Source organism: Geotrypetes seraphini, chromosome 12 (genome assembly GCF_902459505.1).
Source record: "Geotrypetes seraphini chromosome 12, aGeoSer1.1, whole genome shotgun sequence".
NCBI classification, from domain to species: Eukaryota; Metazoa; Chordata; class Amphibia; order Gymnophiona; family Dermophiidae; genus Geotrypetes; species Geotrypetes seraphini.
This window is the reverse complement of record NC_047095.1, coordinates 72,688,795-72,712,867: the sequence shown is the minus strand read 5'-3', so window position 1 is coordinate 72,712,867 and position 24,073 is coordinate 72,688,795. Positions and strand designations below refer to the sequence as shown.

Here is a 24,073-nt window from a genome sequence, read left to right as displayed (position 1 = left end):
CGTGGGACGAGAATTTGTGGTCGGAGGAACGGGTCGGTCTGGAGGAGGACCTGGACCCTTCTGAGGAGTTCCAGGACTCTCTGGAGGGGACGGAAGCTGGCGGCGGGTTGTCGGATTTCCCGTTCTCCAGTGACGAGGCGTCCGTGGTGCGCCTTTTTCAGAAAGATGAGCTGCCTGACCTTATTCAACAGGTTTCTTCGGTTTTGCGTTTTGAGGACGCGCCGCCGGAGACTCCGCGTGTGGGGGACCCCCTGTTACGGGGGATCCGTTCCGTTTCCCGCTCTTTTCCTATGCATCAGGATATTCGGGATATTATTCTGGAGCAGTGGAAAACGCCGGAGACGCCGTTTCGGCTGGCGCGCAGCATGGCGCGCCTGTATCCCATTCCTGAAGGGGATCGGGCTACGTTAGCTTCGCCAGTCGTGGATGCGGTGGTCTCGGCAATTTCCAAGCGGCATACCGTGCCTGTTGAGGGCGGTTCTGCCTTGCGGGACTCTGAGGAGCGCAAATTGGAGAGCATCCTTAAGCAAAATTTTCAGGTCTCTGCCTTTGGGGTCCAGGCGGCTATTTGTGGGGGACTGGTCGCTCGCGCCGTGTTTCGGTGGGCGGAGCGGGTCTTGGATCGAGAGTCTGACGACTGGTCTCTGGTGGATCAGGAGGTAGCAAAGATTGAGATGGCGGCCTCATTCCTCTCAGATGCTCTATATGACTTGGTCCGGATCTCGGCTAAGTCTATGGCTTTTGGCGTGGCCGCAAGGCGTGTGTTGTGGCTGCGCGCTTGGGCGGCGGATGCTGCGTCCAAAGCTAAGCTTACTAAATTTCCCTTTCGGGGGTCGTTTTTGTTTGGAGAGGACTTGGATAAGTTGATTCAGACTCTGTCGGACTCGAAAGTTCCCCGTCTGCCGGAGGACCGTGTCCGCCCGGCGTCTCGGGGGGGTGCGGCCCGGGGGCGTTTGCGGGACTTTCACAAGTATCGCCCTGGGCGTGGGGCTGCTTCTTTCCAGTCTCCGGGATTTTCCCGGGGTCGGTTCTTCCAGCGCATGCAGCCCTTTCGGGGGGCCCGTCGGGGGGCAGGGAATCCCTCCGCCGGTTCCCCCGCTCCCCGTCCTGCACAATGACGCCTTGCCGGCGCCCCCTTTGGTTCCGGTGGGGGCCCGGCTGCGCGAATTTTTCCCCAAATGGGCCGAGATCACGTCCGATCAGTGGGTCCTGGAGGTGGTGCGGGACGGTTATGCCCTGGAGTTCGCCCGCTCTCTGCCGGATTTTTTCCTCGCTTCTCCATGTCAGACTCCGGGGAAGACGCAGGCTTTTCGCCAGACCCTTCAGCGCTTGCTAGATCTCAGGGCAGTTGTTCCGGTGCCCCCTCCGGAGTGGGGCACGGGCAGGTACTCCATTTACTTTGTGGTGCCCAAGAAGGAGGGGACCTTTCGGCCCATCCTCGATTTGAAAGGGGTCAACAGGGCTCTCAAGATTCCCTCTTTCCGTATGGAAACTCTGCGGTCGGTCATTCTGGCGGTTCAGCCGGGGGAGTTTCTCACTTCTCTCGATCTGACGGAGGCCTACTTGCATGTTCCCATTCGGGCCTCTCATCAGCGTTTCCTGCGCTTTGCGATCTTGGGTCGGCACTTTCAGTTCTGTGCGCTTCCCTTTGGGCTGGCCACGGCTCCTCGGACGTTCACCAAGGTGATGGTGGTCGTCGCGGCAGCCTTGCGGTCGGAGGGCATCCTGGTACACCCCTACCTGGACGACTGGTTAATTCGGGCAAAGTCGTTGCAGGAAAGCTCCCGGGTTACTGCTCGGGTGGTGGAGTTTCTCCGGTCGCTGGGCTGGGTGGTCAACCTTTCCAAGAGTCGGTTGGTCCCGGCTCAGCGTCTGGAGTACCTAGGGGTGCTGTACGACACCTCCTTGGGGAGGGTCTTCCTCCCAGAGGGCCGGGTGAGCAAATTGCAATCTCAGATTCGCCTGCTTTTGGCGTCCCGGTGTCCTCGGGCGCGAGATTTCCTCCAGGTCTTGGGGTCGATGGCGGCGTCCCTGGACGTGGTGAGTTGGGCGCGGGCCCACATGCGTCCTCTCCAGTATGCTCTGCTCCGGAGGTGGTCTCCCCAGAGGCACGGGATGGATGTTCCGGTCCCCCTGCGAGGCTTGGCGCGCTGCAGTCTGCGTTGGTGGCTCCAGACCCCTCACCTAGTTCAGGGGGTGGGTCTGGATCTCCCGCAGTGGACGGTGCTCCTGACGGATGCGAGTCTCCTGGGTTGGGGGGCTCAGTGTTTGGGTCACTCAGCTCAGGGCACCTGGTCCGCGGAGGAGGCCGCCTGGTCGATCAACGTGTTGGAGACCAGAGCGGTCCGTCTGGCGCTGTTGGCTTTCCACTCCCTGTTGCTGGGCAAGTCGGTCAGAGTGCTGTCGGACAATGCCACGGCGGTGGCTTATGTCAATCGTCAGGGGGGCACCAAGAGCACTCAGGTGGCGCAGGAGGCGGCTCTGCTCATGGTTTGGGCGGAATCCCATCTGCTGGACCTCTCGGCCTCTCATATAGCCGGAGTAGAAAATGTTCAGGCAGACTTCCTCAGTCGTCACTTCCTAGATCCAGGAGAGTGGTGTCTCGGCGCCGAGGCGTTTCAGTTGATAGTGCAGGCTTGGGGGCAGCCCCTGATGGACCTGATGGCCACGGGTGGCAACGCCAAAGTGCCCCGCTTCTTCAGTCGTCGCAGGGACGGTCTGGCCGAGGGTCTGGATGCTCTGGTCCAGCAGTGGCCAACGGAGGGGCTGTTGTATGTGTTCCCTCCTTGGCCGCTGGTGGGCAGAGTGCTTCTTCGCATTGTTCACCATCCGGGTTTGGTGGTGCTGGTGGCGCCGGATTGGCCTCGCCGTCCGTGGTATGCGGATCTGGTGAGGCACCTGGTAGCGGATCCTCTTCCTCTGCCTCTCTCGGACGACCTTCTGATGCAGGGTCCCATTCCCATGTTCGACCCGTCTCCCTTCTGTCTTACGGCGTGGCTCTTGAAAGGGGTCGCCTTAGCAAGAAGGGATATTCAGCCAAGGTGATCTCTACACTGTTGGGGTCCCGGAGGCTTTCTACCTCTTGGGCTTATGTGCGGGTTTGGCGTCTCTTTGAGGAATGGTGTCGGGCGCGGGGAGTGACCTCTTTTCGCGCTTCTCTGCCTAACATTCTGGAGTTCTTGCAGGATGGCCTGGATAGAGGCCTGGCTTGGTCTTCTCTCCGGGTTCATCTTGCGGCCCTGTCGGCCTTTCGAGGGTTGGTGTCAGGTCAGCGTTTATCGGCTCTTCCTGATGTGATTCGGTTTTTGCGGGCGGCCAAGTTGCTTAGGCCTCCTCTACGGCCCTCGGTTCCCTCTTGGGATCTTAATCTGGTTCTCTCTGTTTTGGTGCGTCCGCCTTTCGAGCCCTTGGACGACTGTTCTTTGAAGGACCTTACTTTGAAGGCGGTCTTTTTGGTGGCCATTACTTCTGCTAGGCGTGTTTCTGAGCTGCAGGCTTTCTCTTGTAGGGCTCCCTTCTTGGAGTTTTCTAGGGAGCGGGTCGTCTTGCGGCCTGTTCCTTCCTTTCTGCCGAAGGTTGTTTCTCCTTTTCATGTCAATCAATCGGTGGTTCTCCCGGTCTTGGGTGGTCGGGAGGGCTCTTCTGAGCAACGGCAGCTGCGCAAGTTGGATGTCGGTCGGGTCCTTCGCTCTTATGTGCAGCGGACCCAGGACTTCCAGAAGTCCGATCATCTCTTTGTCCTCCTGGCGGGTCCTCGTCGGGGAGCAGGCGCTTCTAAGGCTACTATTGCGCGCTGGATCAAGGAGACGATTGCTTCCGCTTATCTTCTGAAACAGCAGCCTGTTCCGGAGTTTCTCAAGGCTCATTCCACTCGGGGTCAGGCGGCTTCTTGGGCTGAGTCGTCGCTCGTGCCTCCAGTGGATATTTGTAAGGCTGCGGTTTGGTCCTCCTTGCATTCCTTTGTTCGTCATTATCGGGTTGATGTGCAGGCGCGTCGGGACGCGGTGTTCGGTGAGCGTGTACTGGTATCGGCCCTTCGGGGGTCCCGCCCGTGAGAGGGACTGCTTTGGTATGTCCCATTCGTAAAGTTAACCTCTACTGGTCTGGAGAGTGCTAAAGAAGGAGAAATTAGGTTCTTACCTGCTAATTTACTTTCTTTTAGCTTCTCCAGACCAGTAGAGGTCCCCACCCTGTCTGTTGTTGTTGTTGTTGTTGGGGCTGTTGCGCGGGCAGTTTTTGGTTTTTGCTGCGGGTTCTAGTATTTTTCTAGGGCCGGGGAGAATTGAAGAACAGCGGCTGTGGCTCGGCTGGCTTAGCTGGCGAGCTGTGGGGACATTCTTCCTTCGGGAATTTCTCCTCTGCATTTTCCAACAGCATTTTGGGTATGTTATTTGTTACTCCTTTCGGAGTATTGTTTTTTCTCTCTGTTGTTTTCCAGTTCTTGGTTCTGCTTGGCTATTCGGCAGACTGAGGGAAATAGAGAGGAGGGGCTAGGATATACTGTCCCAAAGTTTTGTTTTCAGTCTCCACCTGCTGGTCATGATTAGATATATACCCATTCGTAAAGTTAACCTCTACTGGTCTGGAGAAGCTAAAAGAAAGTAAATTAGCAGGTAAGAACCTAATTTCTCCTTTTTTCCATAGCACTACTAGGTGTGTGCAATGCTGTAAACATTGTATACAGGTACTTTGTCCTTAGGGGGCTCACAATCTAAGCTTCTGTACCTGGGGTAATGGAGAGTTGAGTGACCCGCCTAGTCATTTGTGAACCGAGTTGAGCTTCCTCGGGAGGTGACCCAGTATATAAACTGAAGATTAGATTAGATATAGTGGGACTTGAACCTGTTTCCCCATGATATGTGTCCATAGCACTAACCTCTAGCCTGCTCCCTATTTGAACTGTACTGTGCAATATATCAATGGTTACTGAATACTGACTTTTTTCTCCTTAGGGGCCTGTTCATAATTGATGACAAGGGGATATTACGTCAGATCACAATCAATGATCTCCCTGTAGGACGCTCTGTGGAAGAGACTCTCCGCCTGGTCCAAGCTTTTCAATATACTGACAAATATGGAGAAGGTAAAATCAGTGTACTGGGTCTGTATAGTCCTACTAAACATGCTTCCCTAAGAAGGGAGTATTGTGTTAGAACTGTATTACCACCTTTACTCATACAATGGTTTGTATCCTGTGTAGTAACCTCATAGAAACATAGAGTATGAAGGCAAAAAATAGCCGTCGGCTCAACAAGTCTGCCCACTCAAAGAAACCTCCCTCAACAAGAACCCTCCTAAGCATTTCCTCCTTCAGTTCAACTCTTGCTGGCTACTTTGTCAAGAAGTGACTATCAAGCATTGAACCACTATTCTGTTGCAAAGACATAGGCTTCTGTACTGTAGCTGTTGTCCTCCTGTAGTCAGGAACTTTGCAGAAGGATGTCGCTCAAATCTGCTTTTTTTATTATTTTTGCCATCTGTTTCTTTTTTCCTGTGTTGCTTCGGTGGTCAGAGGTTCCTTTCTTGGGTTTACTCTGCTGGGGAAAGGACACAGATCCATGAGGATGGGCTGCTGCTCGCAGGCCAATCTCTTAGAGTACCTCTGGAGCCAGCCTGCTTTTTGGGGTCCATTACCCTGGGAGCTTGCTTGCCTGCTGATTTTTCAGATGCTTGAGTGTGGGCTGTGGGGGCCCCTGTGTAACAAATGGGTATCGGGAGCCGATTGTGAATTTTCTCCCCCCAACACTACCTCTAAAACAACCATCCTTGCCACCCCCTGTGCAGGGAACTTTTCAGATGCCCCAATCAGCTTCCTCTTACTAATGCTCCAGCATTTCATCCAAGATGGTGCTGTACTACTTAAGGCAGATTTTCTACCCCTTCTATCTCTCACCCCTGAGCTATCATATCTTGCAGAACGGCATCTTCCTATATGGACAAATCAATCCTCCCATCGTACCCTGTCAAAATCTCTTCCTTATCCCGATCCACTCCAGAATCTGGACTGGAGCCCTTCTACATCATCTGTTCCTCTCCTCTTCATCCCTCAGTATCTCCAGAAGAATGGTTTGACCTTGAAGAGGAAATTTCAACAATCCAGAATCCAACTCCCAACACATTTACCTGCCCTGCTATAGGATTTGGAAGCTCTTATCCTAAGTTCCTCCAAAAGTTTTCTCTCCTTAGCCATACACACCTCAAAGATCCCTGCGCTCATCTAATCAAAACTTATTAACTGTCCCATCATTAAAAGTCATCGGAACACGAAGAGCTGAAATGTTTACTGTCGCAGGGCCACAATGGTGGAACTCCCTTCCCCATTACATCAGAATTGAAAGTGATATCATAACATTTAAAAAGCTTTTAAAATCTTATTTATTTAAGGACGCCTTTGATTTATAATACAACTAAAGGACGCCCTTAAACAATTTTAATGCATAAATTTTTTACGCATAAATTTTTATTCATAAATTTTACCCTACCTTTCGTTCTTCCCTGGTTTTTTGTTTTTTTCTTCTCCCACATTGTAACTTTACCCTCCTTCCCTACCTTTCATGTGAGTCTTAATTGATTTTGTAATTTGGTTAAAGTTTCTATATTATATTATTATGTACATCGCCTAGAATTTCGAAATAGGCGATCCATCAAATGTGAAATAAAACTTGAAACTTGAACTTGAATGCTATACCTGCAAACAAAATAAAACCTTCCAAACCATATTCCAGTTTTATCAAACACCTTCTAAGGAGCTAATTTCACTTACAGTACATTAGGTACTTCAAGACCTCCAGCTTTCCAATTGGCAGAAACATCAATTGGTTTCCACTGCTTCTAAACACCTTGAACTCAAAATACAAGGTGCAGAAGGCCCCGGCTATGATTGTAACAGCTGACACACCATTCAATGGTCTCTGAATCAGTTATTAGAAAAGCTAAAATATCTGAAATGCAATTCTTTTTTTCTTTATCACCTCTCCAGACTGGTACAGCCTCGCTGATGGGTAATAAATCACTTTGACCAGCAGGTGGAGACTGAAACCAAACTTTGGTTGTAGTATTAATAGCTGTAGCTCCCTCTAGCAAACCAGTCTTTGCTCAGTCTCTCAGCAGGTGAAAGTGAGCTGTACCAGTCTCCCCTTAGGCCTGTTGGAATTTCTTTAGCGCTCCTTGTCCCCGTTCTTGTGCCAGACTGAGCCTGGGGGACCCTGTTTGGGGGTTCACCCAACCTTGGGGGGTGTTGCACTCAATGGTTCATGAGTTGAGTCCTTCCCCCATTTCTTTTTCCTCCACCTCCTCCTATTTTTGTAGAGGTGCCTCAGCTATGAAACTTGCCACAGATATCGGCAAGGTGTATAGCTTAGAGCAGTGTTCTTCAACCTTTTTACACTTATGGACCGGCGGAAATAAAATAATTATTTCGTGGACCGGCAAACTAATAAGACTGAAATTTTTAAAAACCCCATTGCCGCCCTGTCCCCGCGAGCTCGGTCCCATTAACTATCTGATCCCATCCGCACAAGCCTCAAATAGTTATGATTTTATATTGAACATATTTTATTAAACTATAAAAAGAAACAATAATCTGTACAATTGTCATTTTATAAATATAAATAATACAGGGCAAGGATCAACAAAACCCCCGTCTCCCCTCCCCTTCACATATATCCCCTCTACTATCAAGAAAACTGAATAAGCCAAATTATTACAGAATGCTACACAAATAACAGAATACCGCAGTCACACATGGCAGGAATGGTGTTAGGGGGAGTGCAACTAGGGCAACTGCTTCCTGGTCAGAGAGAGCCCTAAGCCAGCTGGAAGCTAAAGACGCACTACCTGGGCTTTGCACTCCCCAGTTATGTCTAACATCAGCTCTAGCAGGATACATATTTTAAATCTGATATATTCTAATCACAAGATAGAAATAAAATTATTTTTTCTACCTTTTGTCGTCTCTGGTTTCTGCTTTCATCGTCTTTTCACTCTCTTCCATCCAGCGTCTGCCCTCTGTCTCTTCAATCCAGCATCTGCCTCTTCCATCCACTTTCTGGCCTCACCCCTCCCTCCCATATGGTATCTGCGTTCTTTCTATGCCCCTCTCTCCTACACCAGATCTAGCATCTTTGTCCCTCTTTCCTTATTTTTCATCTGACCCCCCTTCCCAGCATCAATCTCTCTCTACCTTGTCATTCCTCTGTCTTTCCCCTTTCCCTTATCTGATCTCTCCATTCCATCCTGACTCCTTCCCCTCCTCTAATTTCCCTGCCAGCTGTTTCCTTCCAATGTTCCTCCTCCCCTGTCCAGCAGTACCTTCTCCTTTATCCAACAGTAATTCTCGTCCCTTCCCTTTCCCTTCTCCCCTGTCAGAAATAGCCCCTTCCCCTCCCTTGTCCAGGAGTACCCCTTCTCCCTTTCCTCCTCCTATTATCCAACAGTAACTCTCGTCCTTTCCCTTTCTCCCCTGTCAGCAGTAGCCCCTTCTCCTCCCTTGTCCAGGAGTACCCCTTCTCCCTTTCCTCCTCCCCTTATCCAACAGTAATTCTCATCCCTTCCCTTTCTCTTCTCCCCTGTCAGCAGTAGCCTCTTCCCCTACCTTGTCCAGGAGTACCCCTTCTCCAGAAAATGTTCCCTCTATGTAGGCTAGCAGCAGCTCTGTGTGCTTTTAACTTCGGCACACAGCTGCCCTAAGCAGTATTTTAGCGCGGTTTCATGAGGCAACCTCGGGGCCTTTGGTAGGTCGGCCCACTTTGATGATGCGATGTGGGCCGGCCTACCAAAGGCCCCGAGGCTGCCTCATGAAACCGCGCTAAAATACTGCCTAGGGGCAGCTGTGTGCCGAAGTTAAAAGCACACAGACCTGCCGCTGCTTTTCTGGGGGTGCGGAGACAAACGCGGCAGGAGTGCTGGCATAGCGACGGCAACAGGAAGTTGCACGTCAGCTGATGCCGGCACCTTTTGTTGCGGCAGGGTCCTGAATCCTTCGCGGACCGGCAAGATTTTTTTGCGGACCGGCGGTTGAAGAACTGTGGCTTAGAGAACCAGTGGAGTCTGTTCTGACAGGAAAAAAAAATTCCTGAGGCAGTGCCGGTCTGAAGGGAACCTTCAATGCTTTTGTAATTGATTTTTCTTTAACCGGCTCTTTACTTACATCTAGATCAAGTGTTGTGCAATGAGCCCTTTTTTTTTTTTTAAATTCTTTATTCATTTTTAGCCTTTCATCAAGTGTACAAATATCTTAATAACAACATTTAATAAATCACTTAAAAATCTTATCATTATACTTATAAACATAGAAGAATCCCTCATCCCACCCTCCCTCCAACCCCATTATTAATTATGGCACATAACCCCTCTTATATAACCCACCCCCCTCCCAACACTAAGTGGTGTATATATTTGATTGAAAAATGGCATTACTCATGACAAAAAGATGTTAATGGCTCCCATATTTTTATAAAATTCTTATAATTTCCATTATCCCAGGACAAGCAGGCAGCTATTCTTGACTGATGGGTGACGGCACCGACGGAGCCCCGGTACGGACAATTTTAGAGTGATTGCACTCTAAGAACTTGGAAAGTTCTGGCATGCCGCACCGCGCACGCGCGAGTGCCTTCCCGCCCGACAGAGGCGCGCGATCCCCAGTTTCTTAGTTTCCGCGGAGCTAAGAAGATGTGTTTTTTCAACAGCTGTTGAAAATTTTTTGAACTTGCCTTCCCGCTCGCGTAAACCTTTTTGGCTTTTGCCTCTTTCTTTTTCTTTCATTATTTTCAAAAAAAAAAAAAAAAAAAAAACTTTTTTGTTTTTTCATTCAATTTGGCTTTTCCCCTGCGGGGCCCTCTGCCACCATCGAAGCCTCGGCCTTCGATTTGGCTGAAGCGGTGTTCACGTTCATGCCCCCTCAGCCAGGTTTTAAAAAGTGCCAGCGGTGTGCTCGGCCCATATCTCTCACGGACCCACACAACTGGTGCTTACAGTGTTTGGGTCCTGAGCATCAGGCCTCCACCTGCACCCGCTGTGCCACACTGAAAAAGAGAACATTAAAAAATCGCCAAATACAACAGCGATTACTTTTCGGTGCCGAGATGTCCGATCCCGTTCCATCGACTCCGACTTCGGCACCGGTTCAGTCGGCACCCTCTTCTTCGACGCCGCGAGATTCCGCACCGGCGTCTCAACATGCAGGTAAGCCGGCTAAGAAGCCTTCCCCGCTGGAACGTCCTCCGGTCTCGAGTGCAGTGAGTCCAATCCTGCCGACTGTGAGGCGCCAGCGGAAGCGCTCCGCCCCTATTGAGGTGAGTCCCTCGACATCGGGCTCCTCATCTCCGGGGCGTCGAGCGGCACCGCAGGTACCGCAGAAGAAAAAAGCGGTACCGGTGCCATCCCTTGATGACCGTATTACGGCCATTCTCCAGGAACAGCTCAAGCAGCAATTGCAACAGCTCCTTCCAACGATCCTGGCACCGAACCTTTCGGTGCCGGTCCGCACTGAGCCGGTACCGATAGTGGAGCAACCTATATTGTCGGTATCCACTCCCTCGGTGCCGATTCACTCCACCTCATCGACATCGATGCCAGTCCTTGCGCCGGAGCCGAGAGCTCAGCATCAATCGGTGCAGACTTCGGCTCCGGTACAACCGATTACATCGCCTGGGTCGATGTCGATGAGATCGGGTAAGTCGGTGCGCAAGACCCGGCATGTAGACCCAACTACCCCTGAGTCTCGGGATCGTTCTCCCCATGTCAGGGATCCTGATCTGTGGGGAGATTCAGAAGAGCCTTTTCTCTCTGAAGGAGAATGTTCCTCAGATGAGGAGGAGTCTGCTGTACATGACCCATCCTCTAAGCATGACACTTCATCTTTCTCCAGTTTCCTGAAAGATATGTGTGATTCTCTGTCTATTCCTTTGGAGGCTGAATCCAAAAAGTCTAAAGCTTTTCTGGACGCCCTAGACTTTGACCAACCTCCAAAGGAATATTTGAAGCTCCCTCTTCACGACATCTTGAGGGAGACTTTTTACAAGAATTTAGAGACTCCCTTAACGGTTCCAGGGGCCCCACGTAAGTTAGACTCTCTGTACAAAGTAATTCCCATTCCTGGGTTCGACAAACCACAACTTCCTCATGAATCTTTACTTGTCGAATCCACCCTTAAAAAATCTGCAGGAGCCAGTGTATATGCTTCTGTTCCTCCTGGCAGAGAGGGCAAAGCCATGGATAAATTTGGTAAGAGGCTCTACCAAAATGCAATGTTGGCAAATAGAGCTGGAAATTATGGCTTTCATTTTTCTTTCTATTTGAAACATCTCCTTACCACCATGGCTTCCTTTGAGAAATACCTTCCTCAACGGAAACAACAATCTTTCCACCATTGCTTGTCTTCTCTGTTTCAGTTGCGTAAGTTCATGGTTAGATCCATTTATGACACCTTCGAACTTACATCCAGAGCGACAGCAATGTCTGTGGCAATGCGTCGCCTGGCCTGGCTTCGGGTATCTGAACTTGATGTTAATCATCAGGATCGGTTAGCCAACACCCCATGCCTAGGGGATGAGCTTTTCGGAGAATCCATGGATTCGACTACTCAAAAGCTGTCGGCTCATGAAACACGTTGGGATACCCTTCTTAAAAATAAGAAAAAGCCTCCCCCAACAAGGCCTTTTAGACAACAGTCAGCCTATCAACGCCGTTTCACAGCTCGGCCATTGCCAACAACTGCTCAGCAACCCAGGCGTCAACGGCAGCAACAGCGTCAGCCTCCCAGGCAACAACAGCAACAGCAGCCTGTTAAGCCAACTCCACAGCAGAAGACACAACCCTTTTGACTTACTTCTCCAAAGTATAGCCAGTACTCCTATATCTGCTCTCCTGCCTCAACCTATAGGAGGTCGTCTCTCTCTATTCCTCAGCCGGTGGGAAGTTATCACTTCGGACCAATGGGTCCTCAACATCATCCGCCACGGCTACTCTCTCAACTTTCAGACTCTTCCATCCCAAAACCTGCCAAAAGAGTCTGCTTTGAACAGTCCTCAATCTGCCCTCCTCATTCAGGAAGTTCAATCCCTCCTTCTTCTAAACGCTATAGAAGAAGTGCCTCTAGATCAAAAGGGTCAGGGATTCTACTCCCGTTATTTTCTAGTTCCCAAAAAAACAGGAGATCTCAGACCAATTCTAGATCTTCGCGATCTCAACAAACATCTGGTAAAGGAAAAATTCAAGATGCTTTCCTTAGCCATTCTTTATCCTCTTCTCAACCAAGACGACTGGCTATGCTCCCTCGATCTCAAAGAAGCATACACTCACATTCCAATCAATGTAACCTCCAGACAGTATCTCCGTTTCATGATCAATCAGTGTCATTACCAATACAAGGTGCTGCCCTTCGGTCTTGCTTCCTCTCCAAGGGTGTTCACCAAATGTCTCATCGTGGTAGCTGCTTTTCTGCGCTCTCACCACCTTCAGGTATTTCCTTACCTGGACGACTGGTTAATCAAGGCCACATCCGCTCCAGCAGTTCTCCTGGCCACCAACCAAACCATCCAGTTTCTACAAATATTGGGATTCGAGATCAATCTTCCCAAGTCTCATCTCATTCCCACTCAAAGAATCCAATTCATTGGAGCGATATTGGACACACTCCTCATGAGAGCATTTCTACCATCCAACCGTCTTCAGACTCTTCAGTCTCTATGTCAGCAGGTACTTCCACAACATTCCATCTCTGCCAAACAAATGATGATACTCTTGGGTCACATGGCATCCACAGTTCATGTCGCACCCCTCGTACGTCTTCACCTGCGAACTCCTCAATGGACCCTTGCTACTCAGTGGTCCCAAGCGACGGATCCTTGCTCACGACACATCTCTGTGACATCATCTCTTCGTCAATCTCTACAATGGTGGTTGGTATCCTCAAATCTATCCAGAGGTCTTCTGTTCCATCAGCCTCCTCATCAACTAGTCATCACCACCGACGCCTCTCCTTATGCATGGGGAGCTCATTTGAACGAGTTCCAGACTCAAGGTCTTTGGACAGCCCAGGAAAAGAAGCATCACATCAATTTCCTGGAACTCAGAGCGATGTTTTATGCCCTCAAGGCCTTCCAACATCTTCTCTTTCCTCAGGTCCTTCTGCTGTGCACGGACAATCAAGTGGCCATGTACTACATCAACAAGCAAGGGGGGACAGGCTCTCGCCTCTTGTGCCAGGAAGCACAGAAGACCTGGACTTGGGCCATAGATCACCATCTCTTCCTGAAAGCTATCTACATTCAGGGAGAACAGAATTCCTTAGCGGACAAGCTCAGCAGAATTCTCCAACCTCACGAGTGGACACTCGATCCTGTAACTCTACAGTCTATCTTCGCTCAATGGGGCACTCCTCAGATAGACCTCTTTGCAGCTCCTCACAATCACCAGCTGCCCCTATTCTGCTCCAGACTCTACTCTCCTCACCGTCTGGCAGCGGATGCATTTCTCCTCGATTGATCAAATCTGTTCCTGTACGCTTTCCCTCCTCTGCCTCTCATGTTGAGAACCTTATTCAAGCTCAAGAGGGAACGAGCCACCATGATTCTGATTGCTCCGAGGTGGCCCAGGCAACATTGGTTCTCCCTTCTACTTCAACTCAGTTCCAGGGAACCTTTTCTTCTTCCACTGTATCCTTCTCTGCTTACACAGCATCAGGAGACCCTTCTACATCCCAACCTCCAGTCTCTGCACCTGACGGCTTGGTATCTCTCGGGCTGACTTCTCATGATACGCTTTTGTCTCAGCCCGTTCGTTCCATTCTAGATGCCTCCAGGAAGCCAGCCACTCTGCAATGTTACCATCAGAAGTGGACGAGATTTTCTTCCTGGTGCCTTCTTCATCATCTTGATCCGACTTCCCTGGCAGTGGAGACGTTGTTGGATTATTTGCTTTCTTTGTCTGACTCTGGCCTTAAGTCTTCTTCCATCAGAGTCCACCTCAGTGCCATTGCTGCTTTTCATGAGCCGATCCATGGAAAACTTCTATCAGCTCATCCCCTGGTGTCCAGGTTCATGCGGGGTCTTTTTAATGTGAAACCACCTCTTAAAGCCCCTCCTGTTATCTGGGATCTCAATGTGGTTCTTTCCGCCTTGATGAAGCCTCCATTTGAACCTTTGGCTACCGCTTCTTTCAAGTTTCTCACTTGGAAGGTACTTTTTCTTATTGCTCTTACCTCTGCCAGGAGGGTCAGTGAGCTTCATGCACTGGTTGCGGACCCACCTTTTACGGTCTTTCACCATGACAAGGTGGTTCTGCGTACACATCCAAAGTTTCTCCCTAAGGTTGTCTCTGAATTCCATCTCAACCAATCCATTGTTTTGCCTGTTTTCTTTCCAAAACCTCATTCTCATTCTGGGGAACAAGCTCTGCATACTTTGGATTGTAAGAGGGCTCTAGCTTACTATCTAGAGCGTACGAAACCCCACAGATCAGTTCCCCAACTCTTTCTGTCCTTTGATCCGAATAAATTGGGACGTCCTGTTTCTAAACGTACGTTGTCTAATTGGCTGGCAGCGTGCATTTCATTTTGTTATGCTCAGACCGGACTGACACTGGAAGGTTCTGTCACGGCCCATAAAGTCCGAGCTATGGCAGCATCTGTAGCTTTCCTCCGTTCCACTCCTATTGAGGAAATCTGCAAGGCTGCTACTTGGTCCTCAGTTCATACTTTTACATCTCATTATTGTCTGGATGCTTTCTCCAGACGGGATGGACACTTCGGCCAATCTGTTTTGCAAAATTTGTTTTCATAATGGCCAACCTTCCCTCCATCCCTCTTTTTGTTAGCTTGGAGGTCACCCATCAGTCAAGAATAGCTGCCTGCTTGTCCTGGGATAAAGCACAGTTACTTACCGTAACAGGTGTTATCCAGGGACAGCAGGCAGATATTCTTGCGTCCCTCCCACCTCCCCGGGTTGGCTTCTTAGCTGGCTTATCTTAACTGGGGACCGCGCGCCTCTGTCGGGCGGGAAGGCACTCGCGCGTGCGTGGTGCGGCATGCCAGAACTTTCCAAGTTCTTAGAGTGCAATCACTCTAAAATTGTCCGTACCGGGGCTCCGTCGGTGCCGTCACCCATCAGTCAAGAATATCTGCCTGCTGTCCCTGGATAACACCTGTTACGGTAAGTAACTGTGCTTTTTGTATCGCCAGTGATCTTTCCATTCTATAAAGGTGACATAACGAATTCCACCAGAAATTAAAATTAAATCTACTATGGTCTTTCCAGTTATTAGTAATATATTGGATGGCAACTCCTGTCATGATCAATAAAAGTTTATTGTTACATGATGATATCTGACTCTTTTTTCTCATAGACATTCCAAAAATCACAGTATCATAAGATAACGCTACATAATTTTCCAATAAACAATTTATTTGATCCCAGATTGAATTCCAAAAGGCTAAGATATAGGGACAGTAAAACAAAAGATGATCCAAAGTCCCCACATCAAGATTACAATGCCAACATCTAATAGACAAGGAACTATTTAATTTTTGTAATCTAACTGGGGTCCAAAAAGCTCTGTGTAACAGAAAAAAACAAGTTTGCCTCATAGATGCCGACATTGTACATCTTATTCTCCAAGACCAAATTTGTGGCCATTGAGATGCTGAAATCTGATGTTTAATCTCAATGCTCTAAATATCCCTAAGAGCATTTTTAGGGGTTTTTTTTTAACCAGATCACTAATAGTTTTATACCACTTTTATCCATTTTTCCATTCAGGGAACCCTGCCTGAATGGCCTGCTTCAATTGCAACCAACGAAAACACTGTGATTTATTAAGCCCATATTTATGTTACAATTTACAAGCAGTTTACCATTAGAAATAACATCATTCAAAATTCATATTCCTGTAATTATCCAATGCTTCCAGATGATCTTGAATCCACCAATTTGAATATTGGAGTTTAGCCATATAGTTTGATTTGTTAATAGGAATAGGTGTTAAGTTACTGACAAATCGTAAGGTTTTCCAAGTATCCATTAAAATTCTATTTTCTTTTGTTTTTGAATTCTTTATTCATTTTTGCATATTACAACAAGTGTAATAGATAAAACCATATGAACTTATAAATACACACTTGATTAACTCTCATATAACACTTTAAGTACAACATTTCATTACAAATTCATATTCTTTAATATTTTGAATATTATGTAATACACCTAATATTTAAACTACTCTTATTAAATAGAAAATGCTCTCCTTCCATCACAGTATTACATACAAGTACCATTACAATGAAACTATTGATATATTCATTCTATTTTCTTTATATAATCTGGCCATTGTTTTGATGTATTAGGCCCAACGTCTTTAATTGTATTCCTCTTCCTGGAAATGTCCAGTTATCTTTTTGATGTACAGTAATCCGCTTAGAACTGCAAGGTACAGGCGAAATAGAAGTCATTAATGTAATGTAATACTGAGCACATGACAAAGTTGTAAAGAAAACATGAGTCGCCATTCCAAATATAACCAATCGGGAGTGTACTCAATGAGCTCCGGGAGGACCCAATACATATCTTGACGTAAAATATAGGCCTGATGGTACCTATAAAAGTTTGGAAAATTTACCCTACCCTCCTTAATTGGTTTTTGTAAAGATACTAAAGCAATTCTGGGAGTTTTACCACGCCAAATAAATAATAATCTAATTCAATAATAATAATCTAATTCAATTTTTTATAGAAAGACCCTTGAAAAAACACAGGTATCATACCCATTTGATAGCAAACCACAGGCAATATCATCATTTTAATAGTTTGAACTCTCCCCCACCAAGATAAATGTAATGGATTCCAATGTTCACATAATTCTGCAACCTTTTTTAATAAAAGTTTTTCATTCTCTTTTACCATATCATCCACTGTATTTTTAATCCATATTCCTAAATATTTGAATCCATCTTCCTTCCAAACAAAAGAAAATGAATCAGACATACTTTTTATACAATGTACATTGAGTGGAAGAATTTCAGATTTATTCCAATTTATTTTGTATCCTGAGAATTTTCCAAACATTTCTTTTTTTTTTAAATTCTTTATTCATTTTCAAATCTTGCAACAAGTGTACAATATTCAATCAATTAATTCGTACAAAATCACTTGACATTCTTAACAATTATTATTAATTGCATATAAAAGAGACCCACACCCACACCCAGCCCACTCATCAGGAACAAACCCATTAAAATACAAGACATACCTCCCCTATCCCACACTAAAAATATTCCTATGTAATAAAAAAGGTGTCCAAGGTGTCTAATCATTAGAATATGTAATCAATGGCCCCCAAATCTTTTTAAAACTATTGTAATTACCTTGCTGTATAGCAAGCATTCTGTCCATTTTATAAATATGACAAACTGAATTCCACCAAAAGGTATAATTAAGTTTAGTATAATCCTTCCAATTTCCAGTAATATGTTGAATGGCAACCCCTGTCATTAAAAGCAAAAGCTTATTGTTATTTGTTGAAATTTGACTCTTGAATCTCATAGATGTACCAAATAAAATAGTATCATATGAAAGGGCAATATGATTTTCTAACATTGAATTAATTTGGGGCCAAATTAACTTCCAAAAGGCATTGACAAAGGGACAGAAAAAAAGTAAATGATCTAGAGCAGGGGTGCCCACACTTTTTGGGCTTGCGAGCTACTTTTTAAATGACCAAGTCAAAATGATCTACCAACAATAAAATAAAAAAAAAACACAAAGCACACTGTATGCATAGAAAATGTTAATCATCATTCCTATTCCAGGGTTTTTCAAAGAGGTCAAAGCAGATGACTCTATGCACTATCACCTCAGTAACAACCATACAAAAATAGACAAATATACCCCCCTCCCTTTTTACTAAACCACGATAGCAGTTTTTAGCGCAGGGAGCTGCGCTGAATGCCCAGGGCTGCTCTCGACACTCATAGGCTCCCTGCGCTAAAAACCTCTATTGCGGTTTAGTAAAAGGGGACCTTAGTGTAAAATATAGACAGCAGATATAAATTCAGACACATTTTGATCACTAAATTTAAAATAAAATCATTTTCCCTACCTTATCTGGTGATTTCATGAGTCTCTGGTTGCACTTTCTTCTTCTGACTGTGCATACAATCTTTCTTCCCTTCTTTTAGCCTGTATGCTTCTTCTCCTCCAGACCTCATTCCTTCCCCCCAACTTTTCCTTCCTCTTCCCTGCCCTTTCTTTCTCTCTGCCTCCCTTTCATTTTTTTCTGTTTCTCTTCTTTCCTTCTGTATCCCTGCCTGCCCTTTTTCTTTCTTTCTCCCTGCCCTCCCCCAAGCCACTGCCACTGCCATTACCATCGGGGACCAGGACCCAAACACCACCAATAACAGGCCCCAAGCTCTCCCTGCTTCGGCCAACCAGCATTCCTCTCCCCGACGTCAATTCTGCCGTCGGGAAGAGGAAGGCTGATCAGCCCAAGATCGTGATCAACCTATTGGGGGAAATGCTGCCGGGTCCTGCCTTCGCGGAAACAGAAAGTAGGCAGCACCCGGCAGGAACAAGAACAAATGCTTCACTAACCTGTCTCCCGCATTAGCCCGTAGCGAACGCTTGCTTCAGGGCTCTCAACATGTGCGTGCAGGCTTCCCTTCTCCCCCCCCTCCCCGGACATAACTTCCGGTTTCGAAGAGAAGAGAAGCCTGCATGCACACGTTAGAGCCCGGAGCATAAGTTCGCTAGGGGCTGAAATTTCCAAGCCGGTTTTTTTTTTTTTGGGGGGGGGGGTTTAATGTTCAGCAGCGGCAGATGACAGCTGGGCGGACCACCCAGCTAAAAGGCCCTAGGGAGAACACTGGAGAGGAAGGCTGATCGGCCCGTAGATCAGGACGGCAACACGAGTGCAATCGACTCGAGTTGCCTTCCTGAGCTACTGGTCGATCGCGATCGACGCGTTGGGCACCCCTGATCTAGAGTCCCAGCATCTAAATTACAATGCCAGCATCTATTAGACCTAGAGCTGTCCAACTTTTGTAAGCGAACTGGGGTCCAAAAAGCTCTATGTAACAAAAAGAACCAAGTTAGTCTCATCGATGCTGACCTTGTAATTTTTAATCTCCAAGACCAAAGTCGTGGCCATTGAGAAGCAGAAATTTGGTGCTTGATCTCAATGCTCCAAATATCCCTAAGACCAGTTTTTTGTTTTTTATTCAAATATCCATACAACAATTTATACCACTGTGCGGCTTGGTGTCCCCAAAAATCCGTCTGAAAGCATAAGAATTCCAAACTATACTGAATATTAAGATCTTTCCATTCAGGGAACCCCTCCTGAATAGCTTGCTTCAACTGCATCCACTTAAAATTTTGTGATTTACTTAATCCAAATTTATCCCAGGACAAGCAGGCATGATATTCTCACATGTGGGTAACGTCATCTACGGAGCCCCAGCGCGGACAGCTTTTCAAGCAAACTTGATTGAAGTTTCAAGTTTGCTACACTGCACCAAGCATGTGCATGCCTTCTTGCCCACTAGAGGGCGCATCCCCACCTCGTGGTCCTCAGTTCATTCTCTTCCGCGGAGCCAGAAGCCCTGTGGAAATTGTGCTCTTAGTTTTGCCTTCTGTCACCGCGGCTGTGTCTCTTTTTTGATTTGGTCGCTGTGTTTCTCTTTTTTGTTCCTTTTATTTCTTTCCGTTTTCGTCGAAAAAAAACCAAAAAACACTTTTTCGTTCGGCTCCTTCGCCAAGACGGAAGGGGCGTGCCTCGGTGCCCCATACCCCGGGGACTTCCCAAAGGGGTTCCTCGGGACATGGGCGGTCCCCGACCCCGCCTTGATCGTTCGGGGCGGCTTCTTGGGGTTCGGGGTCTGGCACGGGAAGGGAACCTCGTTACTCACGCGAGGCTTCTCCTTCCTTCTTGGCGAGGCGCTCGTCTCTATCTCCCTCTCCGCCTTCAAAGCCCTCCTCTTTCTCTAGATTCGTTCTGGATATGGGAAGGGCTTTGGACCTTGATTTGGGAGCAGGATCACAGTACACCAAGGAGTTTTTGGAGGAGCAGGATTTACCCTCTTCCCCCCAGAGAGACACCTCGGCTCCCTCTTAATAAGGTTCTTAGCCAGACCTTCTTGAGGAACCTTGACTCCTCTCTTACAGTCACAGCGGTGCCTTCTAAGATGGAGTCCAAGTATCGCACTGTTCCATGCAAGGGCTTTGATAAGGCACAGATGTCCCACCAGTCCCTACTGGTGGAATCGGCTTTGAAGAAGTCGCAGCCTTCCAGGGTCTCTGCGGCAGTTCCCCCCGGACGGGAGGGACGGACCTTGGACAAGTTTGGTCGTCGCCTCTATTCCAACTCTTTGATGGCGACCAGGGTCCTAAATTACGCATTCACCTTCTCGTCTTATTTGAGACAGATGGTGAAGTCGTTGCCGAGGTATTATGGAGTCATGCCGGATTCCCATAAGGAGGATTTTGGGGCTTTTATGTCCAATTTGTCCCAGCTGCGTCTCTACCTCTTCCATGCTGTGTATGACGCATTTGAGCTCGCCTCTCGAGTGTCCGCCTTCTCGGTGGCCATGCACCGCCTGGCATGGCTCCGTACCCTGGATATAGACCCAAATTTGCAAGAACGTCTGGCCAATCTTCCATGTGTTGGCTCAGAGTTGTTTGAGTCCTTGGAGGCGGCGACCAAGCGTTTGTCTGAACACGAGCGCTCTATTGCCTCGTTGGTCCGTCCCAAACCCCGGGCTCCGCCGCAGAAGCCGGTTAGACCCCCTCCGCGGCAGTACCCGCAGAAGTCGACGCCGGCCTTCTCCAGGCCACCCCCCCCGACGCCCCCAGCAGCAGGGCAGGGCGTCCCAACCAAAGCCTCTAGCGCAAGGAGCGTCTAAACCCGCTCCGTCTTTTTGACGTGATGCGCGGTTGGGGGCGGGCCCCCTCCGCACTGTCAAAAGACCCCCCTTCCTATCGGGGGCCGATTGCAGGCCTTTTTTCCAGCCTGGGCCGAGATCACGTCGGACGCTTGGGTGCTCCGGATCATCTCCGAGGGTTACTCGCTAAACTTCTTAGCCATGCCGCCAGAACATCCGCCGGGGGCTTCTCCTGGCTGTCGACACCTGCTTCCTATTCTCCTGGCGGAAGCCAGGTCCTTGTTGAGCCTTCGGGCGGTACAGACCCTTCCTTGTTGTTTTATTCCGTGTTGTGCCACGAAGAGTATGGTGTTTTTCCGCAGGATCGTGTTGTCTTGGTTTTTGGGGAGTATAGTAAGAGCAGCGACATTCAGTTTGTTTGGCTTAGCTAGTGAGCTGTGGGAACACTTTGAGGGTTTTGGTACTAAACGGTATCCAACAATTTTCATGTCCAATCCGGACAGCTACTTGACTTCTCCATATGAGTGGAGTTGGTATATTTATTGTTCAGTTATTTAGTTCTTAGTTCCTGCTTGTCTATTCACAAGACTGATTGTAGATGGAACTGCACAGCCCACTTATATTACAGCCAAAAGTCAATGTGTCTGTCTTCACCTGCTGGCAGAACGATGTAAACCCATCTGTTCTGTGCTGGTCTGGAAGGACTGAAAGAAAATTAGCAGGTAAGACATACATATTCATTAGGGATATCTTGAAAATCTGACTTGCTGGGGGTCCTCTAGCACAGGCTTAAAGAACCACTGTTCTAGACAAACTATCCAAAGATGCCTATTCCTCATGATTAGGATCAAAGTAAAGCAATGGTCATGGTCAATTGTTCTAAGTTCTGGACCACCTGAAGTTGGGTGGTAGGGGGGATATTTGTTGTGCGATATTAGGATGGGTGTCAGGCTTTAAAACAAGGCTTTTCCTACCCAAGGAATGTTACTTCTGAAGGAGTAGGTAGAATTGGGCGGGGGATGCTGGTTTACACTGAAAATATTAAGTGTTCTGAAAGTTACTTCTCTAACTCAAATGTTAACAAGTGAAATTACTCAGACTGGCTCTGAAATTCTTTACCTTGGGACTGCTACAGGTACTGTAATAAGAGAATATGTGGTGGTGTCAAACATCAAACTGCTTTTTGATGGTACCTCAACATGCTTTGGACTTATGCCAAGATGTTAGATTCCAAATGAATGACTTGACAATAAAATGCATTTCTTTTGTTTTTCAGTGTGCCCAGCTGGTTGGAAGCCTGGCGGTGACACAATCAAGCCTGATATTGAGAAAAGCAAAGAATATTTTTCCAAGCATTGATAGATATTGTTTGATCTGCACTGAAATCTGCTATATCTAGTGAGGAAACTAGTCTACTGCAGTTTGACACAAAACTGAGTTCATAAAACAAGTTGTAGAGTAGGGAGTTGCCTTGTTTAGCCTAACAGTTCTAAAGATGGAGATATTCCCGACACATCCTTTAATTAGCACTAGTTGTCTGTCTGCAAGCAGTACCAACTTCCTTACTGTTTTTTGAACCTGATGGTAGCTTGACATAGCAGTTTCCTGTCCTGACAGATACTTGGCAGCTCACTGTACTGTAACATTTCTGAAAAGGGAATAACTCCATTATCTTTTTGTAACCTATTAGTTTGTGAATATTGTGTTTTAAATAACCAAATAAAGCAAGTACTGTGCTGGGTTTACTTATGATGTTTTAACTTGTACATTTTATTTATATACCTTAATGGTAGGGTTTCTACATATTAAGAACATAAGAATAGTTATCCCAGGACAAGCAGGCAGCATATTCTTGACTGATGGGTGACGGCATCGACGGAGCCCCAGTACGGACAATTTTAGAGTGATTGCACTCTAAGAACTTGGAAAGTTCTAGTAGGCCGCACCGCGCACGCGCAAGTGCCTTCCCGCCTGACATAGGCGCGCGGTCCCCAGTTTCTTAGTTTCCGCGGAGCTAAGAAGACGCATTTTCAACGGCTGTTGAAACTTTTTTCTCTTTTCGCCTTCCCGCTCACGTAAACCGTTTTGGAAATATATATTTCCCCTTTTTTCTTTTTCTTATTTTCTTTAAAAAAAAAAAAGAAGACTTTTCTTTTTTTCTTCTTTTTTCGGGTTTGCCCCGGCGGGGCCTGCTGCCACCATCGAGGCCTCGGCCTTCGATTTGGCAGAAGCCATCTTTACGTTCATGCCCCCCCAACCCGGATTTAAGAAGTGCCAGCGGTGCGCGAGGCCCATTTCTCTCACTGACCCGCACAACTGGTGTTTACAGTGCCTGGGTCCTGACCATCGAGCGTCCACCTGCACCCGCTGTGCCACTCTCAAAAAGAGAACCTTAAAAACCGACAGATCCAGCAGCGGTTATTATTTGGTACCGATATGTCGGATTTGGCGGCACCGGTTCCGACTTCGGCACTGACCCAGTCGGCACCTACCTTATCAACACCGCGCCGGCGTCGCATCCCTCAGGTAAGCCGGCTAAGAAGCCTTCCCCGCTGGAGCGTTCTCCGGTCTCAGTAGCAGCGAGCCCAGTCCTGCCGACCTTGAGGCGCCCGCGGAAGCGCTCCGCTCCGATTGAGGTGAGCCCCTCGACCTCGGGTTCCTCTTCGGAGTGTAGAGCGGCACCAAAGGTACCGCAGAAGAAAAAAGCGGTACCAGTGCCTTCCCTGGACGAGCGAATTGCCGCCGTCCTACAGGCTCAGCTCAAGGAGCAGTTACAGCAGCTCCTTCCTGCTCTTTTGCAACCGAGCCTTCCAGTCCCGGTCCGGTCTGAGCCACCGGTACCGGCAGTGGAACAGCCTCTCTTATCGGCATCCACTCTGTCGGTACTGGTGCATTCGGCTTCATCAGTATCCATGCCGACCTTAGCGCCGGAACCCAGGTCCTTACACCAGGCTGTGCAAACTTCAGCACCGACACAGCCTATCACATCTCCTGGTACCGTTTCCCAGAGGTCTGGTAAGTCGATTCGCAAAACTCGACACCTAGAACCCTCCACACCGGAATCCCGGGACCGCAGCTTTCAAGTAAGGGACCCTGATCTGTGGGGTGACTCAGAGGAGCCTCTTCTCTCTGAGGGTGAGTGTTCATCAGGGGACGAGGATCCTTCTCTTTTAGATCCATCCTCTAAGCCTGATGCAACCT

At 47.9% G+C, this 24,073-nt stretch overlaps 1 protein-coding gene across 1 annotated transcript in view; it reads left to right on the top strand.

The window, feature by feature from the left end:
* The window catches only part of PRDX1 (peroxiredoxin 1), a 103,181-nt gene extending 80,559 nt beyond the window's left edge, over positions 1-22,622 (top strand). Inside the window, exons 5-6 of the mRNA XM_033916241.1 lie at positions 4,953-5,083; positions 22,149-22,622. Of these exons, the coding sequence (XP_033772132.1) occupies positions 4,953-5,083; positions 22,149-22,231 (214 nt within the window). The 3' untranslated portion in view covers positions 22,232-22,622. The remainder of the gene's footprint in view (positions 1-4,952; positions 5,084-22,148) is intronic.
* The last annotated feature ends 1,451 nt before the right edge of the window (positions 22,623-24,073 follow it).